At 41.6% G+C, this 25,456-nt stretch overlaps 1 protein-coding gene across 6 annotated transcripts in view; it reads left to right on the top strand.

Moving 5' to 3' along the window:
- The window catches only part of SLC25A13 (solute carrier family 25 member 13), a 204,468-nt gene that overhangs the window by 132,942 nt on the left and 46,070 nt on the right, over positions 1 to 25,456 (top strand). For 5 of the 6 annotated variants that reach the window (XM_030857234.2, XM_060304626.1, XM_060304627.1 and 2 more), the window contains 4 exons: positions 2,523 to 2,610; positions 3,092 to 3,250; positions 16,014 to 16,066; positions 17,430 to 17,510. In XM_030857234.2, the coding sequence (XP_030713094.1) occupies positions 2,523 to 2,610; positions 3,092 to 3,250; positions 16,014 to 16,066; positions 17,430 to 17,510 (381 nt within the window). The remainder of the gene's footprint in view (positions 1 to 2,522; positions 2,611 to 3,091; positions 3,251 to 16,013; positions 16,067 to 17,429; positions 17,511 to 25,456) is intronic. The other variant, XM_030857235.2, reaches the window with a different exon arrangement.

Genomic DNA, 25,456 nt, shown 5'->3' with positions numbered 1-25,456 from the left:
TTTGACCACAATGGGTTGATGCGGGCTGCATTTTTAGGACGGGCAGGCCTCGGGCCAGGACGCCCTCCTTTCAGCTCTTTCCCACCCGATGGCAGCGGCAGGTTTTGTGTGCAGCGTGTAACTCAGAACGGTGGGTGTGCACTCAGTAAACCGTAACTAGGCACCTCTGGAAAACCAGCTGGCTGCCGTTAAAAGAGGAAGCCGATTTCCCTGAGTGCAGGAGAGAGAACTGTATAATCACGTGCAGAGGTGGAAGCAGCTCCGCTCTCCCCCGCTTTGATTTTTAAACACTGCTTACCAGATGATGATCTCTTCGTCTCTGTGCTACTATCTCCTGTAGAAATTTGGGGATTAAGAAAAAGGAGAGAATTTTTTTTTTTTTTTTTTTTAAAGATTCCTCCTGTTCTCCAGCTGGCAGTGGTATCCCACAAGTTTTCCTCTACGCACTCTGCAGCTTTTGAGAGTTTCAGATGATGGGTGCTTGTGGATCCTGGCCATGAAAGGGTTAGACGAGATTGATGAGATTTATAGGAGGAAATGATTGGCTGCTGCTTAGAGGTTTAGAGCAATTCACTGGGGGCTTGCCTGGAATATTCTTTACTATGTGAACCCCAGTGGGCCTGACAACATCGACACTCTCAAGCAATGGAGGTCATCTACCTGGTAGGCTAGGTGCCAACATTTATCCTCCACAGAGTGCAGGAGGAGGAGTCTGTCTTGTGTCGTTTTGTGAGCACACCACATTTCTAGCTTTAGAAAAGTTAAATGAAAGTCTGGGATTTCATTTATTTTGTCTTTGGATGAGTTAGAGATAGTGGTAGGTTCCTCTCCCCACCAACCTATTATTTTCAAAGTATTTTCACTCACTGTTTTGATGCCAGCACCTTTCTAAGTACTGCATATTTATATCCGTGTAAATAAAACAGTGCCTTTCCAACGGATGCTTCTGTCAAAATGAAGTTACTATGGTTAACAGATATAGATGGAAATCATCCATCTATACGGAGATAGCATTGGATGCACCCCGTGGAATCTGCAGAAGAGATGTTTTACTTTCTTAAAGATGCATATTTCTATGTAAAGCTGTTTTCAGTTAAATAACTTTGAAGGAGATTCCAAATTATCTCATTGTATTAGAATTGTGCTACATTGACAGCAACTAAAACTCAGTGGGTTGATAGCTGGGATTGGTCATTATTTTCATTGTTCACTGATCTTAATTATCGTGGCTTTTGAAAAAACAAGTGTTACTGAATGTATTTATTCATTCAACAGGTATTTATTAAGCACCAGCTACATGCCACCCTCATGTGACAGCTCTGTGTGACATAAAATTGCTATTTTATTTATGTAGACAGAGAATGGAAATACTCTGAAATGTTCTGGCATCAAAAACACTGTAAGAATAATAGGTCAAAAGAACAATCATAATACAACAACTGACTGGCCTGAAGTATGAATTTAGAAAAGATGGACAAAAAAGGGGAGAAAGTATCAAATCACCTGTAGTACAACCACCTAGATGTAGCCACTGTAAACATTTGGATACCTCTGGGTGATGAGATAGCCAAAATGTTAGTGTTATTATTATATGCATATACACACCAAAATAACTTTTTAAAAAATAGCATATTCACACACAGTCTTTAACATTGGTTTTAAAAGATTATCATGAAACATTTCAAACATTTTAAAAGGTAAAGAAAATCATACCATGAATACCTGTCTACTCACCATATTCTTTTTAGCCTGTTTTTGCTTTATTATACCTTATGAACACTTTTTCTGAGCATCAAGTATCTTTTACAATATTGCTTTTTAATGACATACAATTTTGTTTTAAAGCTATAGCATTATTTTTAACCAGTCCTCCATTATTGGACATTTAGGTATTCTCAGAGTTTTTGCTCTTAAAACAGTACTGCTTTTTAATATTCTTGTAGCTTGATCCTTGTTTATATATATGATTATTTTCTAGCCTAACTTTTTATAAGTAGAATTGCAGGGTCAAAGTTCAGGTACATTTTAAGGGTTTGGGTGCGTATTGCCAAGTTTCCCTTCAGTTTATGCTCGATTAAATGGCAGATTTGAGAAGCTCTGTTTTTTTATCATCTCTTACCAGGTTGGATATTGCCATTAAACAAACAAACAAAAAAACCCCAAACCTACCAATTTGACAATTTGATTGATGAAGAATGATATCTCATTAATGTTTTTAAATTTGTATCTCTTTGATCACTAATGAGAATTGAACATTTGAAAATGGGTTCATATTCGTAACATTTTGGGGGCACATAACAGCTTTTATTATATTCAAACTTGATTTTAAAAATTAATAGCAATAATTACTTTTTATTAATAAGAACTTACAAAATCTAATCATACCTTCCTCTTTGACATTTTAGTTGTATCATGAGTTTAGAACCCAGTTGTAACTTTTAAAAAATAGTATGTGCTCATTTTTGTTCTGTCTTCCTTTCTGTCTCCTGTTTTCTCCCTCTGCAATTCCTGTGCGTGCAAAGAAGAAGGCCTCAGTCGATTCATCTCGACCAATTCTCCTACAAGTTGCAGAGTCGGCCTACAGGTTTGGTCTGGGTTCTGTTGCTGGAGGTGAGTCATGGATGAGTGCAAATTTTTCATTTTTGTTATTCCTCTTTTTCCTCTGATTTTCCACCTTGAAATACGGAAGGACAAAGCCTCCTCTGGTCTTTCCCTGAGCTAGTTACCAGTCTGTATCTGTGTGATAGGATAATAGCAAAGGGAACTTTTTCCTCATACCTACATCTGATCAGGGACTTAGAAGTGACTTTTTTCTCTTATTTATCTGCAGACAGGCTTTCTAGAGACGGGTTAATAATGAGGTTAGGCTGTAGTGATGTGCATTTTAAAATTTGAACTGTCTGTGATATCCTTTTATCGGGAGAGACTTGAATGAAAATCCAGTTATTTATTAAGGGTGTAGAGAGTTTTAAAACTTGTATATACAAAATTTGTTTTTTTCTTCCATCCACATCTTCTCTTTGATGTTAACCAACTCCCCCTTTCCTCTGACCTTAATTTCTTCTGAAATATTGTTATTCCTTGATTTTAGCTGTTGGAGCCACTGCTGTGTACCCTATCGATCTGGTAAAAACTCGAATGCAGAACCAGCGATCCACTGGCTCTTTTGTGGGAGAACTTATGTATAAAAACAGCTTGGACTGTTTTAAGAAAGTGCTACGCTATGAAGGCTTCTTTGGACTGTATAGAGGTTAGTGCCATGTGCTAAATTCATGAAAGGGGAAATAGTAGTCAGAGGTTTGGTTTTTCCATCTGAATGCCTGAAATGTATTAGAGAGACTGTGTTAAAATGGAAATACAGCAGATTCTCAATTATCCATGCTAATGGGCGTAGGCTGGAGGCATCTAGGGCATGGCTAATCAAAACAGCCCATAATCTGAAAGCCATTTATATTGCTCTGCCATATGTTTTATTTCTTAAAAGTAATTATTTTCATAACCATCTCTAGTGAGTTTTTAAAAGGCTTGTATTGTTTGTGTTCTTGAACTAACTCTACTCACCACCTAACAGGGAAAGGCAGCTGGGGGACAGGACAGAGCCTACTTGGGACTAATGATTCTCCTCGAATATTCCACAAAAATGTCTATCAGGCCAGTACCCAGGGGTTCAGTGCAGCGCTCGTTCCTTGACTGTCTCTTTCTGAGTTAAGGTTGCCCCTTTCCCTTCCTCTGACTCTGAACCCAATGAAGTTAATTCACATACCACTCTAGCCAGGCAGTCCTTCTCTATCCAGCTGCTTCTGTAATCACCTAAGGCTCATTAATCAACAAGAACAGTAGCAAGAAGTATGTCGTCACAAATGGAAAGGATCCCACAGACCCTGACTGCTTGCCCACCGGCACTGGCCTAAAGGACATGACTTAACTTCCCAGCCACTCCCTCTGTGATTGCCTTCTACAGAGAGAAGAGAAGTAACTGTATTTGCATCAGCTAAAATCCAGTATCGTGAGGCAGTTCCAACTAAGCCACTTTGCCATATGGCGACTGCAAAGCTGACGGGGTCTTCCCTCCCTTCCCCTACCAGGAGATAGTATTTAGTACTCTGCAGAGACAGACCTTGAAGCCGTGTAAGCAGCCGTGTGAGCCCATGCCTCTAGGCCTCTTCTGCCATCTGCTGATTCTAGTCTTCCTCTTAAGCACCCAAGTTAAAAATAAAACAACAACAAAGACCCCTCTTGAAATCTCTCACCTTAGCAATGAGGAGGTTTCAAACCCCAGAGAAGTTCCATTTTGCAGGTTCTTTTGTGTAGGGAGATAACCTCCATCAAAGGCCTTTTGATCTTTCCTCTGCCCTCTTTCCCTCACCCCCTGCATCTTCTCACAATTGGGAAGGTCTTTGACCCCAGGTGATTGATGATGACCCTTACAGGGTCACTGCCTTTCATTTGAAATACTTTTCCCTCCTGGTGACAACAAACCTCGCAAGTGAAATGTCTCCCGAAATGTCTCCCCGAGTAGTACAAGGTTAATGTCACAGTTCCTGCTTTGCAGTGATTCAGGCAAAGGCTACTGCTACCTGTTCATGTGGGTTGTTTTCTGTGGGCAGAGCTTTGAGCCTCAAAGCAGACAAACGTCTCAGCCTTGGCATTGCTTCACACACTACTTTTATGGGCTTCCCTTGGTGTTGGATTAAATGTCAAGGGTGCCTTTAGAATTGTGAGACATAATGTTTGTCCTGCTGAATGCCTTTAACATGCTTGTTTTGACCTGATTTGTTTGAATTTTGAGTCCCTTCTCTTTCCTCTTTGACCACACCTGGTGGGTTTTGATTCTTGGTCGCATCTTGAATTCCTTCCTCAACCTATCCTTTTGACCCCATGGACAAAACAGCTTAAAGCGTACCTGAGTAGTGAGCTACTGTGGGCCGTCCGGTAAACCTCATGCTGTTTCAGTTATATCAGTGAGACTGGCAGAACTGGTTTTAACTCCTCAGGGATGGGGAGTAAGCCGGCCTGTCAGGCAGACGTGGAGGCTCCCTTTGAACACCAAAGAGGCAGCCCCTCATCCTTTTCCTGGTTTAGAAAGAGCCATTTATCTAACCTGTTTTGGGTGCCTGATCCCTAAGGCGTTCTCTTGTCAGAGGATGATAAGTAGAGTGTGAATATAAGATGATTAGTGCTAGGAGTCACCTGTGTTCATTTCTCCCTGACTTCTTATCTCTTCTAGTAGACAATTTTAGAGCAAAAGATGTGCTATAAAGCTTTGTTTAGTTTCTGTTTCGTAATTTGGATCTTGAGAGCACAGAGATTGGCAGTTTAGGCTTTTGAAAAAATGATATACGGTCTTGCTTCATAAATGAATTATTCCTATTCTTGATTGGTTGGGGACTAATTCCCTTTAGTGCCTTGCACATAGTCATTGATTAGTAATTGTGTGTAACTGTATATTTGTAAATGCTTATCATTGGACAAGAGAGGGATCTGATAAAAACGGGAAACTATCATTACCAGCCAAAAATTATAATAGAAACAAAAAAGACCCCAACTATTTCTGAGAATCAGTATCCTAACCTTCGTGTAGAAGGTCAAGATATAAAACACCCAGCATGTGATTCTTTGACGATAAATTTCTTATTAAATGTAATTTTGTTTAAAATTTTAATATTCCAGGGGAAAACAGTTAAATTTTAATTCTGAGAATTTAGAATTGCTGCTGTTCACACTCCACCTAGCAATACTTGAGAAGGTGACAGAGTACATCTCTAATTTATAAACATGTTTCAAAATATGGAATTTTGCTTAACATGTAATTTTTCTGCATCAAGACATATATAATTGCTAATGTTTCCCGAAGAGTATAATTTGGGAATGTTGCATAAGTAAGTTTTCTCCCCTATTGTAAAGCTATCTTTATGTATATTTGGAGGAAAAGTTGGCAGTTGGCCCTGAAAGAAGGTGCTTGCAGCATGCATCCTTATTACAAGGTTAATGTAGCATCGCTCTCCCTCTCTTTTTTTTCTTTCTTACAACAAGAATACGGAACTCTAAAGGAAGCGGTTTTGTATTTAGAAATAGTTCCCTGTGGAGCTCTGAGAGCGAAGGCTCTTTTTGAAGAACTCATTCGGCGCGAGTTGTTTTCCTCTGTCCTTTCTCTGGCAGTTGCCAGCATCTGTGCGCGGTCCTGGAAGTTATCCCATCATAAGCAGGGACCACATTTGAATCACGGCCCCGTCATCAAAAGGTGACTGATAACAGCTATGGGGATTTTTAGCACTGTCTTCAGTTGATGCTGAGTCCTAGGTATTTTAGTGTTGTGAGTTGGTGAGGTCTTCTCTCCATGTTTCTGTGCAGCTCCCTGCTTCTTTGTCTCTCAGAACCTCTTATCTTTGGGGGGTAAGTTTGGTTGTTAGACGTGATCCCCTTAGAAATCCTGAGACTGACTCTGCAACCCTTCTCTATAATGCAGACTACTTTCTTTATAAGAAAATTATTGATTTTCCTAGGTTTTTCTGTAATTTTTGAAATTCAGACCCTTTAGGCTAAGTCTATCTGTATCACAGGAAATAACACCCAAGAAAATCCAAATCTCCCTGAAGTCACTTGTAAAAGTCTTCCTCTATTTCCTCCCCAGTCTCCAGATTGATTTAATGCACTCAGGTGTTTAAAATCCTTAATGAATTACCTGACAGCTCATTTGGTTTGAATGAACTACATGACCAAACGAGTCAGTTATTGGCTAGCTGTAGACTTGGCATATCAAAGAGAAACAATTGATTGGGTAATCATCCATAATTAAATGCTCTTAACGTTCCAGGAATAACTAATTTCTGCCTCTAAATTTTTGCTACACTCTCCTCTCTCAGATGCTTCAGGTAATGAGATGAGTACCCTTAGAAATTGGAAAATGTTATGGGGAGGGAGGACCACGGGGAGAAAGATGGATTCAGGAGAAATACTTCCTAAAGGAAGGTTTTAGTTTTTATTTCTGTTCATGGGAAAAAAAGAAAATCTGCCAGAAAGGGAAATTAGATCACTTTGTGAATTAAACTTAATTTGGAGTACTACTTAGTTGTTGAGGCAGTTGGCAAAAAAAGAAAGAAAAAAAAATTTTTTTTTTTTTAATCAGCCCATTGACCAGGCTTGCAGAGTTTTAAATGTGTCTATTTCGGGTTGTCTGCGTGATGCAAAAGCAGTCGTCTTCCATCCTGGAATGTTCTCAAGGTGACATCTAGAGGATATTGTGGTGATATCTCAGGAAGTTTTGTCAGATAGCTAGTTTAAGCTATGTCTCTTGGGTGGTTAATGGTTCTGTAGAAGGCAGTATCCAAATTATGTGGATCCACAGTGAGATTCCTTCTTGCTTAATTCTTGTAGATAAAAATAAGTTTAAAAATTCTATCACCAAAATAAAGCAATTGGAGGTTGTACAAGTCTATTTTGCATAACTTAAGAAGCCATGCATCTTGGCACAAACCACAGTGAATCTGTACACTTCACTGAGTCATGGTGTCCATTCGTGTCCACCAAAGCTTCTAATGAGTGCAGAATGGTTTGGTTTGAGTCGTATTTTCTTGGCCATTTCTGCACATTTTCATTTAGGGTGTTAAGCTGTGAGTAGATCAAAAAGCAGATATTTGGTTATAGAAAATCAAGTGAAAATGAGCAAAAGACTTGGACAGTTCCTGAGCTGGGTAATCAAATCTCCAGAAATCTCCCGTGAGCACAAAGCATTAAAAGGGGAGACTGAGGTGACACAGAGTTGGAACTAAAGTGGGTGGGAGTATCGTCAGAGGCTTGAGAGGGCCGAATGAGAACAATGATGAGCTTAGAAAATTGGGAAAGATGGAACTAGACGTAACCTGGAGAAGAGAAGATTAATTAGTGAACGAATTAGTTCTAGACCTCAAGAATGATCGTTTCTTACCAGCTACTGCCAATGCTGAGACTGAGACAAGGGAAATAGATTAAATCTCAGCAGCAAGGAAATTTAGATAGAAGAGAAGATAACCAAGACCCTGAAAGTTGCCATATACCAGAGTGAAAACCTGAAGGAGGAGAGGGTATGATTCTTCTTCCCAATGACCTTCACTTCTAGAAATCCTCCAAATAGAGGAGTCACAGGAACCAAGGTTTTTCTAGACCATAACAGTATCATTCCGTCATGCTTTAACAATCAGTCTCCCAGAGGCATCTCCTGAGCCATAGCTAAAATAATAGATGGTTCTTGACATTTTGAGCAAAAATATTTAACCCAGATAAACAAGCATTTAAATCTTAATATCTGCTATGCCCCCAGCTCCACTGTACGCTCAGCTTGGAGTGATATCCTGAGAGCTGGTGGAAAACTGGATAGTAACGAGGGCCATGAAAGGGGATAGTGTAGTTGGGAGAGGAGGGGCGTGCCTCGTGCTTGGGGGCTGTGTGAGTCAAAAGCAGACAGACACAGGGGAGGGGCGGGGCGGGGAGGGGGGTGGGGGGAGAAGAAAGCTTGAACAAGTGAAGAGAGAAGGCCATGGAAATAGGAGCAGGAAGAAAAGCTGTGAGGCAGGGCACACAGAGTGCTGATAGCTCCAGAATGAAGGTTAATCTGATGTTGAAAGCAAGGAGGGCTCTCTGGGAAGATGGGGACAAGTGTAGGGGCCTCCACGGTGAGGTCAGGAGGCTAAGAATTTAACATCGGAGGGGTTGCCTCTGGGTTGAAACTAGATAACATAGAAAAGTGCTAGATGTGGTTTCAGCTACAGCAGTAGGAGTATTTTATGCATTAATATCCCCTACCAAGCTCTACTGCCTGTCTCTGCCCTGGATGCCTTGGATACTGTCTTACGTGCTTTAAGCTACCTTTCTCAGGGCTGGGCTGGCCACTCTTGAACTTGTTTTCTGTCTGACCTGAGACAGAAATGCTGCTTGAATGATGGGTTTCTCCCTTGCTGTGGCCCGACATCATCTGTGCCCCTCCGTGTCTTGTCCAGTGTGGTCTGTTGGGACAGCTGCCGCATGGCGGTTACAGTTGTTTGTGGACCCTCAGCCCGGCTTCTGACCCGCTGCTTTCTCTGAGCCTCGTTCCCCAGTTGAGCCCTGACTCCCACTTGTCCACCAGGTTATAGTCTGCAGCTCAGCTCTGCAGGTCAGTGCCTTCTCCTGTGAGAGCCTCATATTCTCTGGAGAGAGAGACGTGGAGGCAGATGTGCGTGCCCACCACATAGCCGCCCTCCTCTTACTGTGTGAAAGGGCCCAGCCCTGCAGCCTGCTAGCCCAGCGTGAGCCGGCACCCAGAGAAAAGTTTCAGAACATTCTGGGCTGGAAAGAAATGCCTTTTTTGGCGCCATAAATCCACTAGAGTGCACAGGAAAAAGCTGAGCATTCCAGGGCCGAAGAGCCCTGCTTTGGGAGGCATCACGGACCCGAATTCAACTCAGTGCCACAGCACGGTCACCAAATGGTGAGGGACTTGGGAGAAGCTGCTTAGTCTCTCTAGAGCCCAGTTTCCATGGAAGAAGGGGAGGATAGTGATGCTGATGAAGGTGAAGAACAAAAAGACACCTCTGTAGTACTTATTATGTGCTTGGCACTCTTCTGAGGGTTTTGTGTATATTAACTTGTTTCATCTTCGAAACTACCCCATGCACATGGTACTGTGTTTATCCCTATTTTACAGATGTGGAAACTAAGGTACAGAGAGGTTGGGTAACTTAACCACAATTACCCAGCTACTAAATAACAGTCAAAATTCAAACCCAGCAGCCTGGCTCCAGACTCCATGCTCTTAAATCGCCCGGCTCTTCTACTCCTCGGGAGAAATTACATGGTAAAAAGTTGCTTATCATCAGAGGTTGAGAACTGTTTTAGTTCTTAACTGAAACATTTTATTTTAGCTTGAAAACATAGTTGAAGGTGTGGTGTTATGTCTGTACTGCTTCCTTATCTTTGCCTAAAGTAAGCGGTGCTGCTAGACACTGTCAGACCGCGTGTGCCCTCGCTGCTTGGCGACAGCTCTTCTAAGGATGGGCATAATGCCATGGCAAACAGCATTGTACTCCTAACCTACTTCCCTAGTTCCTATACTGCCATAGTCACCTAATTCCGGGCTGTGAGCGTTATTCAGGATGAATTGCCTCTTGTAAGCAAGAGGATAATCAAAAGTATGCCTTGAACAAATAGGTAGAAAGAAACTTTCATCACCTGTTTTGAATACATAATATAGGTTGTGAACAGTGTCTGGCTCCTTGTATACATTTACTGATATCATTATCATAATAAACCGATGAGTCGTAATTGGCATCCTTGGTTTACTAATGAGGAACTTCGAGTTCAAAGAATAATGTCCCCAAGATCACTCAGCACAAAAGAGGTGCAGACCTAGGATTCCCGCCCAGGTCTGTCTACCTCCGTGGCCCATGCTCCAAGCCATTCATTTTGCTGCCGAGCCACTGGAAACAAATAGCTTTAATTAGGCCAGCATTATTAATGAGTCTCTTTCGTAGTCCCTTCTAACTCTGAGATTCTAGAATTATATTTCTAAAAATGTAGTAGCCCTCTGATCAGCACACTGCTCTCGGGAACTTCCTTTTGGGGGTTCTGTGTGAAGCCTACAGTGGAGGTTCGTGGTATGGGCTTAGTTCCCACACCTCCAGCTCAGTGCTTTCTCATTGGGTTGCATGAAGGTTGGGAATCAGAGGGGATAGTGTGATTTATATCTCAACCCCATGAAATCTCAAGACAAAATACTGTATTAATATTGTACCCTGTAAATCTTTTCTCGCATTAGCAGCCTTCTGGTGAAGTTTGCCAAGGAAGCATTGCCATATGTGCTGATGGAGCTGAACTAAAATGAGACGATTAGAAAACTAACCACACTAATAAATTTCATTTGAGGCAGTTGGAAAACAGACTGCTGTTTTGACAAGTTAGAAACAACACACACATCCATTCTCTGTTTCTAATGGTTAAAATGAATTTCCAGAATCCAACAGAAACATCTTGTATTAGAAGCCTAATCTTTCTGCTGAGTTACCCAGACGTCAAACATACATGTGCTTTAAACTCCAGTGTGATGGCGTTGAAGTGTCTTCACCAGACTGGCTGTTTTAAGGCATTACCGGGTCACACTACCCTTCCTCCCTCTGAGGTCAAGGAACCGGGAGGTTTATTGAAATTCCCACCTCTCTGACTTTCCTTGTCCTGCAGGTCAGGGCCCCTCCCCTCCCAACGGGCACTTGCCCACAACTAATGGTGTCAAGGCCCACATCTGTCCTGGCTGTCAGATTGTCATCCACAGCTACCCTTTGCTCCCTAGTTTGCCAGGGTTGTCACCACAAGAATGGTACTTAGCCAGTACCTCACTGAGTGCCAGCATCTGGCCCAGGTCTTAGGAATGGATTTGTACTTTGGTTTTGTTCTTACTGGGTTGAAGTTACTCACTTAATACAGTGGAACTCAGGGCCTTAGATTAAATTACGTTAACCTCCTAATTACTCTTCGTGCCTTGGGTCTCTGCCCTTACCGTCTGTCCTTCACCTGCCTCCAGAACTTTTTACTTTTTGAACTTGACTCTTTAAAAGCCAGCCCATGTGTCTACAGAATTTTTTCCAACCCCCTTAGTGTGGCCTGGGGAGAAGCAGTGCAGTATACCGGCCAGGAGCGCCCCCTTAGAGCCAGACCACCTAGGGTTGAACCCCACTGCCCCACCTAACAGCTGAGCAACCTTGGACGGGCTCGGAGAAGTCTGCCTCAGTTCCTCATCTGTTGATGGGATAAAAATAACATGTGCTGAGTTATTGTTATTGACTACTTGTGGTGTAGATTACATGTGTTGATTCATAAAGCGCATAGAGAGGTGCCTGGCATGTACTGGCTGTTGTCCTTATCGCCGCTACCATTGTTTATTACAATGTCAGTGATCTCACCACAGCCTCCAGTGACCTCGCCCTCACCCTGACTGTGCCACGGTCTTGAGAAATGTTGGTGCCTTTTCACGCTCTGTCCCCTCTGCCTGGATCACCTTGCCCTCTGTTCTACTCATGTCTCTCTTCTCCAGTGAACCTCTGCTTATCCTTAAAGAATCAAGTATCTCCTCTTCTTTGATGCTTTTCTCCCTCCTGCAGGCAGAATAACTGGTTCTCTCCACTGTGTTCCCATAGTACTTTGGTGCCCCGGGGCTGTGATACTCAGCACTCTGTTTCTAGGTGGTGTGTCTCCTTTCTGGCACACAGAGACACCTAGGGCTCCCTTTTCTTCTGAACTGACACTGGCTCCAGGGGATGCCACAGACCTTACTATGTTCATCCCAGTTTCTTCCAGTACCAGGCACAGAAAGCATTTGGTAAATGTTTGCTGAACAAATAAATATTTGCTGCCCTATATATAGTCTTAAAAGCAGGGTTTTCTCTATTGTTTTGTTTTGCTCTCTGCTGTTCACAGTGCATTACTAAATTTATAGTGAGAAATACAAAACTCGATAGCTTAAAAGGCTGGCTGAAGTGGTTGCATCTAACGCTGTAGTCACTTGGCTCTGTGGGCTGTTTTTTATTAGTCATTTAAAAACACCATCACAGGGTAGTTAAAGAGACAGGAGATCATCATTTAAATCACAGTGCTATCAACCCATCCATGGCTTGGTCTACAATTTAATGATGAGAGTAATACATCTAGCAAGTAAATATTTAACTAAACATTTTGGTACTTGACCTGAATGCAGAGAGTAGAATGGAAATTGTAAATGTTAAGATGTAGTTTAACCAGCTTATCCCTGAATTTTACTGGTAGAAATTAATATTGTACTTTCATAAAGTAATAATAAAGCCTTTCTCCTCATAGATGTTATCTCATGGTATAAGTAAAGGATTAATAAGTGAGCATAGTTTAGGAGGAGAGAATTCTTACTTTGAATAAGAACGTTTGCTTTGCCCAGATGGTTCCATATTCACATTTTCTGTGCTGTTTCGGTTCATTTAGATTAAAAAGAGTATAGCCCCCGGGCTTCCCTGGTGGCGCAGTGGTTGAGAGTCCGCCTGCCGATGCAGGGGACACGAGTTTGTGCCCCGGTCCGGGAAGATCCCACATGCCACGGAGCGGCTAGGCCTGTGAGCCATGGCCGCTGAGCCTGCGCATCCGGAGCCTGTGCTCCGCAACGGGAGAGGCCTGCGTACCACAATAAAAAAAAATTTAAAAAAAAAAAGAGTATAGCCCATACTCACGCTAGCAGAGGCATAGGGGAACTTTTGGTAAGAGTTCACATGAGAGAGAAGGAAATCCGAGATCTCATAGGGATCCCAGGGCAGGAGTTTCACTGGAATCTGGCCTCCGTGGGACCGGAAGATGGTCAAGGCCGTCCCTCCCACCTGTGCACCTTTCATGGGCTGTGTGTTTTCTCTCTCTCTGGTGTCTCCATTCTATTTGCTACACATTTTCTCCTGCCAGTCTTCTTCCTTTTCGTGTCATAGTTGCTACTTCCTTGTGGCATTATCACACATGTCTTCAGCTGGCCACTTTCCCCACTCCATCTGGCACCGTCTCAGTTTGCTCCTTTGTGCTGACTGACTCATCACCTTGTCAGGCTCCTGGGAGAAGGGTCCTGACTGGGCAGCTCTACTCTTGGTGCCAGGTCACAGGGCCCAGGTTGCTGAACTCACTGGCTGTACATCTTTTAGGTGTCTTGCCCTTGGGGATGAAATAGGCTCAAAATATGGCTGCCTAGAGAAGACGTTGCAAACCCAACTGTTTATAGGATCCAGGCAGCTTAGTTATATCAGTGAACAAATGAGGCTGGTTGTGAAAGGCAAATACACATTTGCCTGTCAGGCAGAGGACAGAGTTGGGTGTTGTCTAAAGGCATAGACTCTTGAGGAAGATGGCTTAAATTTGAATCCCAGTCTCACTATTTATCATTTGGGTAACTGAGAACAAATTACTTAATCTCTATATGCCTCAATTTCCACTCTACAGGGTGGTTTTAAGGATTAAATGAGTTAGTAAAGTGCTTAAAATGGTGCCTGACACATAATAAACGATACGTTGGCTGTTTTTAGAGGAAATTTCGATTAGAATCAGCATCCTTATCATTTAGTTTTACGATGAAATGAGCTTTCTCCAATTCTGCCTAAAACATGAAGCTGTCTTGGTCTATTTAGTTTCTCCCTTTTTGTAAAGCCATAAGCCCAGAGAGATATTTCTCTATTGTGAGGATATCAACAGAGCAAGAAATGATGAACGATAATTGGCACTTGTCCTTATTGCCATGCTGGCATTAGGGCGTGGCGGGGACCTTGCTGAATTGATGCTTGGGTCCTGTCTAAAGGGCAGAGCCTCACCCAACTGGAGGTAGATTGATGTGATGTCAGAAGGAGGCCCAGAGCTGTCACATCCATTAATCAATCAGTTGATCAGTCTAGTCATCCATTCAGCCATCTATCTATCTATATAATCTCAAATTATGTTTAAAACCTGTGCTACTCAGCAAAACACATCTGCAAGCTGGATGCACACATCCCTCGAGCTAGTGACTTTTGGCTGTAGGCTGTTTCTTTAAGAAGATGATGTGGGGCTTCCCTGGTGGTGCAGTGGTTGAGAGTCCGCCGATGCCCCCGGGGGTTCCTGCCCCCGTCCGGGAAGATCCCACATGCCACGGAGCGGCTGGGCCCGTGAACCATGGCCGCTGAGCCTGCGCGTCCGGAGCCTGTGCTCCGCAACGGGAGAGGTCACAGCAGTGAGAGGCCCGCGTACCGCAAAAAAAAAAAAAAAAAAGAAGATGATGTGGGCAGAGCTGGTCTCTCCAAAGAGGCTGAGGGTGGACCTTTTAATATAGTGAATTAGGAAAGTGTACTTACTTGTGACGTATAACACCATGAAGACCCTCCCAAGGACAGCAGCATGACATGGCAACAGTAGATTCTGATCCTTGGGGTTAGCTTACTGAGTGTTTCCAAGGAAAGGCATCTGTCTTTGATTTGATTTTCTTAGAACAGATGAAAAAGGTAACTTTTTTTTTTAGTTCAAATATGTAGGTCCACTACTGTCATAACTGCCTTTCCTAGAAGTGGCCCTTTCCTGTCAAAGACCACACCTCCTCCTGTGCCCTGATTCTTAATTTCCACTCCACCTATCGTGTCCAAAACTGAGCTCGGCCGTCTTCATCTGTACCAGGTGTTAGTGCTAAAAACTGAGGTCTAGCAGTCAGAGCCAGTTACACACACACACACACACACACACACACACAATCACACACACACCCATCACTATACCCTGTTTTCTGCGCCACAGAGTGGTCTTTTGAAAATATGAGGTAGCACATCACTCTCCTCCTAATGGAAACCCTTCTTACCTAACTTGGAATATATCGGGCTTCGGGGTCCGGGTCTGCAGCGTGGCATCGGGCCCCACCTATGCCTCTCCCTGTGCCTGCCTCCTGCGAGGTGATGTACTGACACTCTCCCTCATTTTTGAGCACACCAGGCTTGTTCCCACTCTGCTGTCTTTGCCCCGTCTGTTCCCCTTCCCGAAATGCAATGCATGTTTCCCCAAATTTTTCAGCAAGGCCTCTCCCTTCCTTCCATCTGAGACCAGTCAGAGGGAGCCTCGTTTGTCTTGAGCTTGTCACAGAGTCATAGTTGCTAAATGTATGAATGGCTGAACCGTGGGCAGTGTGTTGGGGGGGGGAGGAGCTGAGAAAGGCGTTAGAGAAAAAGAGTATTTTCACTAAAGTCCACTGATTTAAGAGGCGGGAGGGAAAAAAGCAAATCTGTGGAATAATGAGATTTCCTGTATCACTAATACTGTTGATTTACCCAATGTGCAAACGATCCAGAACGTGAGGGGGAATTTACTCAGGCCTGATGTAGCTCTTAGACATTAGTACCTAAACATTCCATTTCAAGTGTTCTCGTTCAAGGTAAGAGCAGAAAGTGGCAGCAAAGATTGCCCCAGTTTTTACATTGTGATCCCCCTCTTTAGAGCTGTTGACGTGTTTAGTTAATGTTAATTTACTTAACATGCTTCTACTTTTTGTTGTTTCTCAGGTCTCTTGCCACAGTTATTGGGAGTCGCCCCAGAGAAGGCCATAAAACTTACAGTAAGTCTTTGATTTGATGCTTCCGATGAAGGGAGTTTGCACACACTCAGGAATCTAGCAGAGATTATTATGTGAAACAGCAGGTCTGTGTTTCCTCAGAGGCGCTAACTGATTTGAACATGGAGGTGCTCACCACACATAGCTTTTTATTATTCCCCATTTAACAGTGAACATCTGAAAATGTGATAATATACTTGAACAAGGTTTTGGGTGGTTGCCACCACCATCATCATTGTCATCATCACTATAGTAGTGGCAGCAACAGCAGCTAAATTTCTTTCAATACCTACCATATTAGGTGCTTTCCATGTATTATCTGTTACTGTTTTAATCTCAAGCAAGGTGTGACCCACAGTTTACAAGTCAGGAAAGTGAGGCCCACGGGGATTAAGTATTTACGTGTGTTTGCACAGGTCGTTAGTAGGAAGACTAGAATTCAAAACCAGATTTTTTCTGACTCCAAAACATATTGTTCAAGTACACATGCTATTTACAGAATTCGTGTTCGGGGTGTATTCTGTACACATTTGCTGAAGTGACATGTTTAGGGGTCTGAGTTCTAGTTTAAGTTGATCCTCCATCATATTGGTTCTCCAGTGCCTGACTCCTGTCTGACAGGTGGTAAGTATTCAGTATGTATTTGTGCAATGGATAAATAATTGCATTTTCATCACCAAGGTCATAAAGTCCCAGAAAGTTAAACTTCACTTTTGGATTGGGCTGTGTAGCATTGGTCCTGAAATTCTTCTTTTACCATCTTATTATGTGACCTTGGGACAGCTAAGCTTTTGATTGATCCTTAAAATTGCTTGTAGTACATACCCTTTTGAGAATGTTATACTTAATTAATTAATGAATGCTCTTGATGTTCTCTCAGAATCCTTGAGAAATTTTTTAAATACTGAATTTCTACTAAGCTAAAAGATCCGCTGAGCCAAATTTGTCTCGATGATGCTGTTTTAGATTAAATCTTGTTGGAAAACTTGAAAGTGATTTTTTAATCAAATCCTATAAAACAGTTTTTAAGTTATAAAATGTATGTTTTAATTTTGTCTCTGTTGTTAATATGTCTCTCTTTTTATGCTATTGTAATGGCAGGACATATTTGAATTAAGCTTGTAAGCCACCTCTCTTAATTGTTTTCTCCGTGAAACATCAGGAATACGTATTTGTATATTTTACCTTTCAGTAACTATGTATATGCTATTAAGAGCAAACTCTTAAGATACTTCATTTATTCAGTTTATGATTACTCCAGTACAGTGACAGAGAAAAGTAACATTTATTTACAGTTATATATTTATATGTGTTTAATGGCTTTCTCTATATTTTTCATCAGCTTCTGTAAATATTTTTCTTCCAGGTGAATGATTTTGTGAGGGATAAATTTACGCGCAAAGATGGCTCAGTCCCACTCGCAGCAGAAATTCTTGCTGGAGGCTGTGTAAGTACCTTTTGCGGATATCTACATTGAAAAGACTTGTTTCACATACATATCACAACCGTGCTACACAAGTGTGGACTAAGGCTTCTGTTCACCACAGGTTCCGTTCAAGGGCAGAGTCTACTAGGGCACCTCGGCTTCTCCTAGACAGGCGGACCACTCCTGAGGTGGAAGGGTAAACGTCTCTGGTCTTACTGCCTGTTAAGTCATGCCTGTTAAATTGGCCATTGCTAGCAGTTGGTTCTGCAGGAGAAGCCATTTGTGGCAGAAGTGTTTGACCTTTGAACAGATCTTTGCTAACCTATTTTAGAGTTTATTTTTCATACATTCTTTCCTCATGGCACCCTCTGCTGGGTCAGGCACTGAAATTTGTAGTTTGAAGTCAGCAACCATAGCTCTCTGCTTTGCTTTACTTCACAAATGCCAGCAACTCTTCAAGTTCCCCAGTGCTTCCAGGAGAAGGATGTGGGAGGTGACTGGCTGAGTGCGCTCCGCATTGTCAGAAATGCTTAGAACGAGTATTTCTTTATATGGATGAACAACCTGCATCTTGTTCTTGAGCTCAGCAAAACATCATGTCTTGTTTTATTTCATGTACAGGTTTGTTCACGTGAATGTAAATACCTTATGTAAGTTAAACTCTTATACAAAGACTGGTGCTATTTAAAGATAAGGTTGGTTAAATAAATGGTCTTTGATCACTAGGGCAATAAAAATTGGTATATTTTCCATCTACACCTGTGTTTCTTGTACAAAAGATGAGGTCACTTTTTTTTTTTTAAATTCACTTGTTCTGTGCAGGAAATGGTGTTCATAAAATGATCTTTTCTTGAAAAGTCCTTGAGTTTAGAAGTTGGGAAAACACCCGAGAATATTAAACCTTTGTCTGGAGAGGGCTTATTGTCCTAACATTGAATGGGGTTCCCTGAACGTAGCAGGAGCTACAGAGTCCTAGCTCCTGGTAATTCTTAAGAGATGGACGGAATTTGGCTACAGCCTGACTTTCTGTTTGATCACTGACCTGTCAGAGACAGCCAGGTAAGATCCCCTTGTCCTGTAACTTTAGGAGCATTCAGGGTGGAAAAAGGGAGCCTTTAATGTCCTAAATAAAAAGGGCACACAATAATAATCCAGAAGAATATTAGGAGTTGCAGAAATGGCGCTTGCCGGTAAGTACTCGTCCTTTAAAACAACTGTAGTTTCCAGTTGAATAACTAGATTTTCTGATTTTCAATAGGCATAACCATGGGCTATACCTAAGTCCATCCTTGAAGCTATTACAAGGGTCCCGAGAGAGTAGGGCATTTCAGTAGGTCAGGTGGGTTTGTTTTTTTTTTTAGAAGTCAGGTTTTAAACTTTCTGAAAAGACATGATTACATATCTCTGTAAGAATTTAAAATGGAAAACTAACTATATGATACTACTCAAGATTTTGGCAATAATCTTGAGGGTTATTTTCTTTTTAATGAAAGCATTTTGCCTGCACACAGCCCTGGGTGCCAAGGAGATTGGTCATGGCACGTATCGTCTGCTGTAGGTGGTCTTGTTTTCTCGTATGTGGTCGCCCATTCCAAACACAAAGCACTGATTGGCATCAGACGCGGTGCCTCGTTATTGCAAAGTGGTGCAGCCCTTTTCAAACCTGATCTAAACACAGGCTTAAAATTGGAGCCACTGGGGCTTTACAGCTACTTAAAATATCTGTGAAATGAGGTTTGCCATCCTTCATCTCAAAGGTGGGGAGTCAGTGGTCCTCAGTGTTTCAAGTCTCCTGTTTTTGACTGCCCCCTACTCCTCCCTCCCCCTGAGTCATTGCTTTGAGAAGTAAGAGTTTATTTTTCAGGTAAGCAATTCTGTTGGTGGCAAACAATCCAGGTCCTTTAGATCTCTGAGTAGTGGGATGGCTGGTGCCATTGCAGCATGTGTTTTTAAAGCAGTAGCAGCATCTTTCTCTGCAGGCTCTGGCAGAGTTGTTGTCCCTGTCGTTCAGAGCCAGTCACACACCTCCTTAGAGAGTCCTTGTGAGCACCTCTGCCTCACTGTCCAGTTAGGACTACAGAGGGTTTAAAAGGTAGTGTTGCATGGGCAGTTCCCCTTAGTTCACCCAAGCATTGCCAGGCATTGCCTTTTAAGTCCCCGGGGAGCTCACCTTACTTTATTATCACCGAGAATTAGGAATATGGCTAACTTTTGCACTTATAACCTCAACTGCTGATTTCTTTGAAGATGGCTTTTTTGTTTATTTTATAATCTGTTTTCTACAAAAACAGGGAAAAGATGCAAGGAGGTCCTTGTCTGCTAACCTTAATCGTCTCCTAGCTAAACTAAGGCCTGTTTTATTATTTTTTTTCTTTAGAAAAACAACAAGAATGATAGTAAATTTGAAGGAAAATGTTGGAGGAAAAAGAATAAAATTGATCTCATTCATTAATTTTTGATATAATGAAATCTGTGACTGAAGAGCTTAAAAAACTCTTGTTAAATACTCTTGTTTCATTGGTGTATGTAAAAGGATGAATCTAGCATGAAACTTACTTTTTGCACTAGTTTAGAGCACTATTAAAAATTTGACCAGTTTTCTGAGCATTTTTGTAGATTGACACTTAACAGTGGTGCTATATTCAGCACGGCTCAAGGCTACACTAGGTGCCAAGACTGGGGTTTATAAACTCTCATTCTGAAAGGTGTCTTGTGGTTTGTGTTTTCTACATAAGTTGGTTTTCTACTTTCTGAATTAGACTAGGAGTTTTAGGAGTTTTGACAACTTGTTTGACAACAGTTTTGACAAGTTGTAGGAGTTTAGGTCTTTGACAAAGACCTGGAGCCTCAGGTGTCCCTGCACAAGAGCTCAGCCCTGGAGGGAGATGTGACTTAGGGTGGTCACTGTCAGCAACGGTGGAGGCTCCCAGTAAATGGGGTAGAGGACAGAGGGCCTGTCACCACTACCCATCTCCAGTTAGGTTCCCGGTGACTTTAAACCTGACATGTTACCTCTGAGTACGTTGTTGTGATTGCAGTGTTGCTGCTACTTTAAGAAAAAATAACATATGTAATACCATGTGGTCTGTAGGTTACAGTCCTTAAATTCTACAAAGTAAGTCTTCTATGCCTCTAGTGGAATAGAGGGTTGAACTCCTGGGGGCACTGGGATCTTTAGTTTTTGATCCTTTGATCTTAAGGTTGTCCAATAAGGAAATACAAATGGTGCCACGACTGGTTTCAGGGAAGATATAAATATGATTAATTTATTTGGCATGAAAATCTACATTGAAATGAAAAGAAAAGAAATGATATTCAGTGGGTGGAAAAATATGTCAAAAAAGGATAAACCTCTGTCTTATAAAGCTTGTATTTAGTAAAAATTACTTGTATACCAATAAAAATTAATAGTATTCCGTAATAATTTTTGGAAACACAAGTGAACATGCTTCCTGAACAATAGTCCTTTGATAATGGATCCACTGTATTTTTCTTTCTTTTTTATTTTAATTTTATATTGGAGTATAGTTGATCAACAATGTTGTGTTAGTTTCGGGTATACAGCAAAGTGATTCAGTTATACATATACATGTGTCTGTTCTTTTTCAGATTCTTTTCCCATTTAGGTTATTATAGAATATCACGCACAGTTCCCTGTGCTATACAGTAGGTCCTTGTTGGTTACCTATTTTAAATATAGTAGTGTGTACATGTCAATCCCCAATTCCCAATCTGTTCCTCCCCTCTGGTAACCGTAAGTTCCTTCTCTAAGTCTGTGAGTCTGTTTGTTTTGTGAGTAAGTTCATTTGTATCTTTTTTTTTTTTTTTAGATTCCACACATAAGTGATATCCTATGATATTTGTCTTTCTCTGACTTACTTCACTTAGTGTGATTATCTCTAGGTCCATCCATGTTGCTGCAAATGGCATTATTTCATTCTTTTTAATGACTGAGTAATATTCCATTGTATATATGTACCACATCTTCTTTATCCATTCATCTGTTGATGGACATTTAGGTTGCTTCCATGTCTTGGCTATTGTAAACAGCACTGCAGTGAACATTGTGGTGCATGTATCCTTTCGAACCATGTTTTTCTCCAGATATATGCCCAGGAGTGGGATTGCTAGATCATATGGTAGCTCTGTTTTTAGTTTTTTAAGGAACCTCCATACTGTTCTCCATAGTGGCTGTACCAATTTACATTCCCACCAACAGTGTAGGAAGGTTCCCTCTTCTCCACACTCTCTCTGGCATTTATTATCTGTAGGTTCTGTGATGGCCATTCTGACTAGTGTGAGGTGATATTTCATTATAGTTTTGATTTGCATTTCTCTACTAATTAGCAGTATTGAGCATCTTTTTATGTGCCTCTTGGCCATCTGTATGTCTTCTCTGGAGAAATGTCTGTTTAGATCTTCTGCCCATTTTTTGATTGAGTTGTTTGTTTTTTTGATATTGAGCCGCATGAGCTGTTTGTAAATTTTGGAGATTAATCCCTTGTCAGTTGCATTGTTTGCAAATATTTTCTCCCATTCTGTGGATTGTCTTTTCATTTTGTTTATGGTTTCCTTCGCTGTGCAAAAGCTTTTGAGTTTCATTAGGTCCCATTTGTTTATTTTTGTTTTTATTTCCATTACTCTAGGAGACGTATCAAAAAAGATATTGCTGCAATTTATGTCAAAGAGTGTTCTGCCTGCGTTTTCCTCTAAGAGTTTTATCGTGTCTGGTCTTAAATTTAGGTCTTAAATCCATATTGAGTTTATTTTCGTGTATGGCGTTAAAGAATATTCTAATTTCATGTTTTTACGTGTAGCTGTCCAGTTTTCCCAGACATTTATTGAAGAGACTATCTTTTTTTTTCCATTGTATAGTCTTGCCACCTTTGTCATAGATTAATTGGTCATAGGTGCTTGGGTTTATTTCTGAGTTTTCAATCCTGTTCCATTGATCTATATTTCTTTTTTTGTGCCAGTACCATACTGTTTTGATGACTGTAGCTTTGTAGTTTAATCTGAAGTCTGGGAGCCTGATTCCTCCAGCTCCGTTTTTCTTTCTCAAGATTGCTGTGGCTGTTTGGGGTCCTTTGTGTCGCCATACAAATTTTAAGATTTTTTGTTCTAGTTCTGTGAAAAATGCCATTGGTAATTTTTCCATCGAGATACATACATGTGCATTTGGGTGTGGGTATATGTGTAAATATATCTAATGCTTATGGGAGCTTATATTCATTTTAAGTGGGGAAAATAATTTACATGCTCACATCACTGGTTCTGAAAGGGATTGGTGAGAATGTCACCATGGAAAAACATGGCATGAAGAGCAATCTTAATTGCTCTCCCTTGCAAGTAAGTGTGACCCTAATATTGTGGCTTATGTTCCCATTATTGTGGTGATTCTCATATACATGGTATTTTTTGCTTGTTTGTACAGCCATGTATCAGATACCATTTTTAAGGAACATTTTTTTTTTTTTTTTTTTGCAGTACGCAGGCCTCTCACTGTTGTGGCCTCTCCCATTGCGGAGCACAGGCTCTGGATGCACAGACTCAGCGGCCATGGCTCATGGGCCCAGCCGCTCCGCGGCATGTGGGATCTTCCCGGACCAGGGCACGAACCCATGTCCCCTGCATCGGCAGGCGGACTCTGAACCACTGCGCCACCAGGGAAACCCTTAAGGAACGTTTTTATAACTCATTTTTTTTTCTTTTGCATTACGTTCAGTTGCAGTTAATTTTTATGATTTTTGAAAAACAAAAAGACACAGACACCCATGTGCCTGCCACTTAGCTTAAGATGTCAAACTTGACAAATGCAGCCAGATGCCCTCTTGTGTTTACCTGTCCCAATAGCTTTTTCCTCCTTCATCTCCCAAGAGATAAAACTATCCTGAAATTGGTGTTTTTTTTTTATTCTCATGCCTGTTTTTTTATACTTTTTGTGACATCTGAGTGTATCCCTAAGCAAGATGAATGTTTGCTTTTGGATGTTTCATTCTGACCCAATGCTACAGGAACATAGACCCAATGATTCCCATACTGATGCCTTTGCATTTTTTTCTTACTAGTGCCTTGCTTGGAAGAAAAGAATAGTAAATGGGAATATCATTTTCAAATGCTGTAATGTGGCTGGCATACAGTGAGTATGTCTTATAGATGTGTGGATTTATATGATTTTATATAAATATAGTTGGAATGGCATATTTATTTAACCAAGGTTTATGTAACTTGGAATTTCTTCGCTAAAGTCATTTCTTCAATCCTACCATTTAAACTCATGACGAATACTGACTAAATTTAAAATTGTAACCCTCCCCACTGCCAATACACAAGCTCCCTACCTGCCTTACTGTCCCCGCTCCTCCTCTTCTCCCTAATGGGAATATGATTTCAGCGTTTCTCTATCACTGAGGAGGAGAGGTGTTCTAGTTATCTATTGTTGTATAACAAGTCATCGAACAACTTAGTGGCTTCAAACAGCATTTTATTATTATCTCTCCTGGTTCTGTGGGCCGACTGGGTTCACCTGGGCAGTTCTCCTTTGTGATCTCCATGTGGTGATAGGCAGACAGCAGCTGGGGCTGGCATCATCTGAAGGCTCCACTGGAATAGATGTCCAGGATGGCTCACACTTGAGCTGGCGGTGATGCTCACTGTTGCCTGGGAGCAGCTGGGGCTGTGTTGCAGAGCACCTACTACGTTCCTCTATTATGTACCTTGAACTTTTCAAACCTCGGCAGCTTGATTCTAAGAGAAAGCTTCCCAGAAGCAGGCATCCTAAGAGTCCTGGGCAGAAACTGCAAAACTTCTTATGACCTAGCTTTCAATAGCACTTCTTCTGCATTCTACTCGTCAAACAAGCCACTTAGCCCAGCCCGGATTCAAGAGGAGAGAAATTCGACTCTACCTCTCAATGAGAAGAGTAGCCAAGAATCTTTAAATTACCACTGGAGGGTTCAATAAGCAGCGTTGTAGGATGGGAACATCCTCATTGCCCTCCAGTTTATGAAGATTTCATAGTTAATCACATGTCTTCTCCAAGGAGAAGACATGTTGCTGATTCTGGAACCCATTCCTGTCCCACATTGCTCTTGGTTGAAGGGAGCAGAAACTCACTAAAGAAAAGCAATAACTAAATGAAAGTCTCCCTGAAGGGTGTACATGAAATGAAATCAAAGGCGCTTGAGAATTGAGGCAGCTCTGTGCACTGGCAACTTTCTCTATTTTCTCTGGGCCTTCTTGGTCTCTCTCACAGGGACTTTGCATCTCTCTGCATATTTTTTTAAGACTTTACTTTCTTAAGAGCAGTTTTAGATTCACAATTTTGAGAGAAAGATACAGAGATGTCCCGTATACCCCCTGTCCCCACACGTGCACAGCCTCCCCATTACCAGCATCCCCACTAGAGTGGTACCTTTTTTACAGTTGATGAATCTACATTGGCACGTTAGTCATTCAAATTCCATAGTTTACCTTAGGGTCTATTCATGGTGTCATGCATTCTACGGGCTTGGACAAATGTATGACATATATCCATCATTATAATATCATGCAGAGTGTTCTCACTGCCCTGAAAATCCTCTGTGCTCTGCCTCCCTGCCCCACCCCTAGCAACCATTGATCTTTGTACTGTCTCCATGGTTTTATTTTTTCCAGAATGTCTTATGGTTGGAACCATACAGTTTTGTAGTCGTTGCAGATTGACTCCTTTCACTTAGTATTGTGCATTTAAGGTTCCTCCATGTCTTTTCATGGCTTCATAGCTCATTTCTTTTCAGCACTCAGTAATACTCCTTTGAGTGTACCACAGTTTATCTTTTCACCTACTGAAGGACATCTTGGTTTCTTCCAAGTTTTGGCACTTGTAAATAAAACTGCCGTAAACAACCTTGTGCCACGTTTTTGTTGAAAACGTAAGTTTTCAGCTCCTTTGGGTAGATACCAAGGAGCGCAATTGTTGGATCTTA

This window comes from Globicephala melas, chromosome 9, assembly GCF_963455315.2.
Source record: "Globicephala melas chromosome 9, mGloMel1.2, whole genome shotgun sequence".
Classification (NCBI taxonomy): Eukaryota; Metazoa; Chordata; class Mammalia; order Artiodactyla; family Delphinidae; genus Globicephala; species Globicephala melas.
Note: the sequence above shows the minus strand (reverse complement) of the source record. Positions and strands in the feature narration are given on the sequence as shown.